General features: G+C 41.3%; 1 protein-coding gene across 2 annotated transcripts; it reads left to right on the forward strand.

Moving 5' to 3' along the window:
- The first annotated feature begins 335 nt into the window (after nt 1–335).
- On the forward strand, nt 336–5882 carry cyp20a1 (cytochrome P450, family 20, subfamily A, polypeptide 1). 2 transcript variants are annotated; one of them, XM_067583610.1, is made up of 13 exons: nt 336–562; nt 1144–1193; nt 1527–1693; nt 1815–1960; nt 2050–2217; nt 2595–2673; nt 3209–3321; nt 3431–3485; nt 3608–3728; nt 4029–4140; nt 4404–4468; nt 5000–5089; nt 5179–5882. In XM_067583610.1, the coding sequence occupies exons 1-13, from the start codon at nt 491–493 to the stop codon at nt 5327–5329; spliced, it is 1389 nt and encodes a 462-aa protein (XP_067439711.1). In that variant the 5' UTR covers nt 336–490; the 3' UTR covers nt 5330–5882. The 2 variants fall into 2 exon arrangements, with proteins under 2 accessions (XP_067439711.1, XP_067439712.1); XM_067583611.1 differs by lacking the exons at nt 336–562; nt 1144–1193; nt 1527–1693; ... (1 more) ...; nt 2050–2217; nt 2595–2673 and adding an exon at nt 2803–2919.
- Nucleotides 5883–6002: the final 120 nt, after the last annotated feature.

The raw sequence follows: 6002 nt of genomic DNA on the forward strand, positions 1-6002 counted from the left end.
ATAATGAAAGTAACTCAAGTTGAAGTTTCAGTTGATATGTAAGCAGTAACAGCAGTGGAAATAGATGAAAAAATGTAAAAAATTGCAGCTGTTAACAGGTGAAACTGTCTTAAAATGTGAATTATTTGTGAAAGATTATATGGGAGTCGCTGTTAAAGTGGAAGCAGTAAAAGCAGCTGAAGTGTCTTGTTTAAGTGTAAAAGCTAAAAACTGTTTGTGTGTAAACACTTTGAAATTTATCCCGTTAGCAGTTAATTTATTAATTTGTATGTAAATCCTGACAGTGTGGATCTCACCCATCGATTCTCTCTGAGCTGAACTAGTTTTCTCTGATTTTCATCCAGACTTTGTAGTCGAGCACAGAGCGGGACGATCCTGCTCCTCCACTTTCTGTTGACGTGGTAACGGCGGCTGTTGTCATTTTGGGTGCAAATCTCCAGATATTCATGAGTAAAAGTTAAAGAAACGGTGCCATTAAAAGCGAGCAGTCATGCTGGATTTTGCCATCTTTGCTGTCACGTTTGTCATCATTTTGGTGGGAGCTGTTCTTTATTTATACCCGGTAAGTTAAGTTAGCTTTAAGTTAGCTAACGGTACTGTGACGACAGTTAATTAAATGTCCTCTTGCTCCTCAGCTGGCAGAAATGTCTCATATAACATCATTAAACATCTTAAACTAATCATTATAATCCTTTTCTGATTTCGGCGACATTTAAGACATTAATAAGGAATCTGCTTCAATAAAAATCAACTTTAAGAGTTCATGATGGGCGGTTTTACACCGGTATCCGCTCACTTAAATGAGCTATTAAAGTGAAAAATGTGAAATTAGATGCTGTTTAATACGTCATTTGTATGCCGATTTCACCCAAAGACCCAAATAATTGATCCAGTGACATTAAAAGGTGTCTTACATTGTGTTTGTGCTTGCTCATAAGCGAAGAAAATGACTTTATTATAATTTAAATGGGATTTCGTACGACTGAACCTTAATTTATGAGCTCTAGCTGGAAGTGGGACAGGCATAGCAGACCTGTCAATTTATTTTAGCAGACAATAGATGTCAGTTAGCTACAAGTTAATAGAAAATACTTTTTTGTAACTGTTACTAACAGTGAAATATCATTATAATCCTGTTTTCAGTCATCCAGAAGGGCCTCTGGCATCCCAGGTTTCAACCCTACAGATGAGAAGTAAGCAACTGTGATCTTCATGACTGTTTTTGCAGCTATTGTTTACATGAATTCATTGACAGGGTGAGAAATGAATGTATCCCTGGTAAGCAGCCTCTGTGTGAAAGTGCTCTAAGGTAGATATTGACTCCTTAAGAGTCCAGTAAGTGTGAACTTGAACAAAAACCAAGTCTGTTAACTTAAAAACACATAAAACAAAGTGACCGTCCTCCTTCAGCATGTATTTATTTTAATTATTAACATATTTAAGTATGTTTACAGTTCACAAATTGACTCTCCAGTGTCGGTGAAGTGCTTTTTTGGCTGCTCACATCATGTCTTATTCTCTGGCAGGGATGGAAACCTGCAGGACATTGTGAACAGAGGCAGTCTGCATGAATTCCTCGTCAGTCTTCATCAGGAGTTTGGGTCCGTGGCGTCGTTCTGGTTCGGCGGTCGTCCGGTGGTCAGCCTGGGCTCTGTGCACCAGCTACGGCAACACATCAACCCGAACCACACAAGTAAGCGCAGCAGCGAGGAGGCGTTACAATCACAGTTGTTACTGCTGCTGCTGATAATAATACAATTTTGATGCCTGATGTCAAATAAACAAAACTCTTTCTTTCTCTTTGCTCTTCTCAGCTGACTCCTTTGAGACGATGCTGAAGTCGTTGCTAGGTTACCAGTCAGGGATGGGAGGCGGGGCCAGTGAGACCGTCATAAGGAAAAAGGTGTACGAGGGTGCAATCAACAGCACGCTGAAGAACAACTTCCCTCACTTGCTCAAGGTTGGTACCACTGATGAAAAGTATCCACTGAAATATAAAGTACAGATGTATTAAACATGTATTTTCTGTAATTGTCTTCTGTTTCCTAGGTGGTGGAGGAGCTGGTTGGGAAGTGGAAGTCGTTCCCAGAGGATCAGCACATCCCGCTGTGTGCCCACCTGCTGGGTCTGTCCATGAAGACCGTCACTCAGCTGGCCCTGGGCGAGCGCTTCAAAGACGACGCCGATGTCATTTCCTTCCGCAAGAACCACGACGCGGTGAGAGAGTCTGTTATACAAACCACTTTTGTACTTGTGTTGCTCTCTGGTCTTTTTTTCTGCTGCTGGAGGCGTTGAAATCGGTACTTTGCATCTGCTGTGATGGGTTTCTCCTCACATATTTGTTGGAAGTCAGTGCAAAGTCCACAAAAAAGGCAGTATTTCCAATTTGTGGACAGAAAATGGGTTTCTTGGGATAAAGGCATTGTTCATTCTGACTGATTTTTCCATTTTCTATTCATTTTGGCCCCATGGGCTTTAGAAATGTGCTATAAACCAGGAATCTTGCTTAGTAAAGTAATGTCAGAAACTGTAAGAAACTGATTAATTGATTTGTTGTTTTGTTTTCTTCTTCTAATTCACACTTGTGCCACCAGATCTGGTCAGAAATCGGAAAAGGCTACTTGGACGGCTCCATGGAGAAGAGCTCCAGCAGGAAAGGGCATTATGAGAAGGGTGAGTGAGGTTCAACTTGTCAGTAACATTTCCTGTTCCATGTTTGATTTATTTGCTTCAAAACAAATTGTGTTTTTTTTATCCTCATTTTCTCTCATTAGCCCCCGTCACACCTGCTTTGTGTTGATATGTTGGAACAGAATCAGGCCTCTACTGTTGTTCAGCTGTGGAGAAACAGGAGGGAAAGTTTGCAGAGGCTCAGACGTTATCTCACAGGCAGCTAGAGACAGAGTCTGGGAACAGACAGTTAGTACTTTTGCCTTAATCAGTGGATAGATCTGTTTGGGGGACTGTTATTGATTCACTTGCCAAGGACAATTGTTACTGGCACTTGGTACCAGACTGGAGTTAATTTTAGATGTTATCTGAATGGCTGGAAAACCAGACAGATGGTTGAAATTGGATCTTTTTTAACAACAATGCCGACACATAACCCCAGTTTGAGTGACAGGAAGCTACATGTAGATGCCGAAAATATAAAAAAAAAGTAACAGTCAGACAACTATGTTTACATTTTTTCTTCCCTGGTGTTCAGCTCTGTCTGAGATGGAGTCGGTGCTGCTGTCAGTGTCAAAGGAGAGAAAAACTCAGAGGAAGCAGACGGTGTTTGTGGACGCTCTGCATCAGTCGAGTCTCACGGAACGACAGGTGAATACTGATCCGCGAGAGCAGACGCCTGCTGCAGTTCAAAACACACCTTCACGGATCCTGCAGAAGTCTGAAAAAGTCTTGAAATGAATTTTGTTGCTTGTTTCAGATCATGGAGGACTGTATGGTTTTCACTTTGGCTGGATGCGTCATCACCGCCAACTGTGAGTGATGCTTCATGAGGTTTTCTCCTCACATATTGAGTATTTGTGTCCGAGATCATGAAAACAAACCTTGAAATGCTCATTTTTCAGCTGAAAAGTGTAAAATTGTGGTGTTTTGTCAGTGTGTATCTGGGCTCTTCACTTCCTGTCCACATCAGAAGAAGTCCAGGACAAGTTGTACAAGGAGCTGGAGGAGGTTTTGGGTTCTGATCCAGTTACCTTGGACAAAATCCCTCAGCTCAGGTAAGAGCTTTAGATCCATCAGATGTAAAATCTTGGACCAATTTTAGTGAAACATGGAGGGATGATTCATGCTATGACCTTGTTCAAGCATTCAAGAAATTGCACAGCTTTGTGAGATCGTAGCGTAAAAAATCAAGGTCAAAGTGTCAAACCTGAACGGATGATGCATCTATAAGGAAACCGATACACTACACTACTTGTGGAAATTAATTGTTGAATCTTCCGTCACATTTAGCCACATCCAGGCCTGATTGGTGCGTCAGATAACCTTGATCTTATCACGTTTCCTCCCTGGAACAGATACTGCCAGCAGGTCCTCAACGAGACGGTGAGGACTGCCAAGCTGACCCCCGTCGCGGCTCGACTTCAGGAAGTGGAGGGAAAAGTCGATCAACATGTCATCCCCAAAGAGGTATCTGGTTTCCTGCCGTCTGTGGCTGCTTGTTTGTTTCTTTCTCTCCAGCTCAACACTGATCATAGTAAACACACAGGTGACATTTGGATAAGAGAGTCAGATTTTGCCTACAAATGCAGGAATTGTCTGTTATTGTTTATTTTTTCACTACCTATTAGGTTCAGTATCATGCATTTAGCTTAAAAACAGCAATACATGTATTAAGGAATGAGCATATCCTGTAATAAAAAGGTTCATGTATTATTGTTGTCATATTTCAGACGTTGGTGATCTATGCCTTGGGAGTGGTGCTGCAAGATTCTGACACCTGGAGCACCCCATACAGGTTCGCTTCACATACATGTCATATTCTGGCTTCGACTTTCTCATCAGTTAATTAGATATTGTCATAAATCACTGGGCAGCAGAGGGTGAACCAGAAGGGTTGCAATTCTAATCCTGAACCAGCTGGAAACATCTGTGTGAAGAAGTGAAAAAGCCTGAAAGCAGAAAGTCGTCATCAGGCCGTCAGAATGAAGAGAATGAGCCTCTTTGTCAGCAGTGTTAAATAATAATAAAGAGAGAATCAAACCCCAGAACACAACATAGATGTGTTGAGGTTTCAACAAGAGGAACAGTTCAATTTGTGTTGAAAAGTCTCTTGATCTGTTATTGTTATAACTCTGAAGACCCTCATGTACGTCTTACAGCAACCGATTCACTTCTAACTTCACCAGCACCACCAACCAACAGTTCATTGAAAAATAAATCCTGCAACACATTGAACATAAATATAAGATGGTTAAAACAGTGTTAGAACATCTTATCCATTGATAAGTCTGGTTTTTGACATGGTGATTATAATGTCGTCTCTCAGGTTTGACCCGGATCGATTTGAGGAAGATTCGGCCAAGAAGAGCTTCTGTCTGCTCGGTTTCTCAGGGAATCAAACATGCCCAGAGCTCAGGTAAACACTGACAAACCAACAATTAACACATTGATTCTCCCGAAGGAAAGATGTGCTTGACCCCCCCTGATCGATTGTATCTCTGACAGGTTCGCCTACACTGTAGCTACGGTCCTGCTCAGCACGTTGGTGCGGCGGCTGAAGCTTCACCAGTTGGAGGGACAGGTCATGGAGGTCAGATCTGAGCTGGTGTCAACGCCCAAAGACGAAACCTGGATCACCGTCAGCAGAAGAAGCTAAAACTCGTCTCTACTGTAAATCCACTGGAGGGAGAAGAGCTGAAGAGTCATATTCCCAAAAAGCAATATGATTAACATCTCAATTAAAGAAATTACCAGCAATTAAACAAGTATTTCCATGTCTCACGTTACCTCCTGTCTTTTAAAACAACAGAATGGTAGTTGACACTTTTTGGAATAAGGCTCTTTTTGTAACTTGGTTAAATTTTCTTTGTACAGTCGTGTTTTTTACACACTAGTCGCCCCACATGGTCGTCTTCCCTGTACATGTTCATCTGAAGCCTTAAAGTACATTATTAACTTGACTGTCAATGGTCCACATTTGCACTTGTTGAGAGATGCCATCTGTTTAAGGAGGGAAACTTTAATGCTCTACGATGTAGAGGAAAAACAACTTGTGCCGCCAGAAGTTTTTTTTTTACATTTCCTTGAACAACTGCCTCGAGTCCAAACTCCCAGTGGCATATGGCTTGTTTGTCTACTAATACAGCCACATGGCATTCTGACATTTCATTCCCTTTTTTAAAAATCTTATTAAATTCTTATGAAAATTGTGTGTGGGTTTGTTGTTTTTTTCATTTTATATGGTGTATCTGTGTTGTCTCGTTCAGTCATCGCACCTTCAAGGATGAAATTTCATTTAGTATCAACTGAAAAAGAGAAAAATAATTAAA

Source organism: Thunnus thynnus, chromosome 24 (genome assembly GCF_963924715.1).
Source record: "Thunnus thynnus chromosome 24, fThuThy2.1, whole genome shotgun sequence".
Lineage (NCBI taxonomy): Eukaryota > Metazoa > Chordata > Actinopteri > Scombriformes > Scombridae > Thunnus > Thunnus thynnus.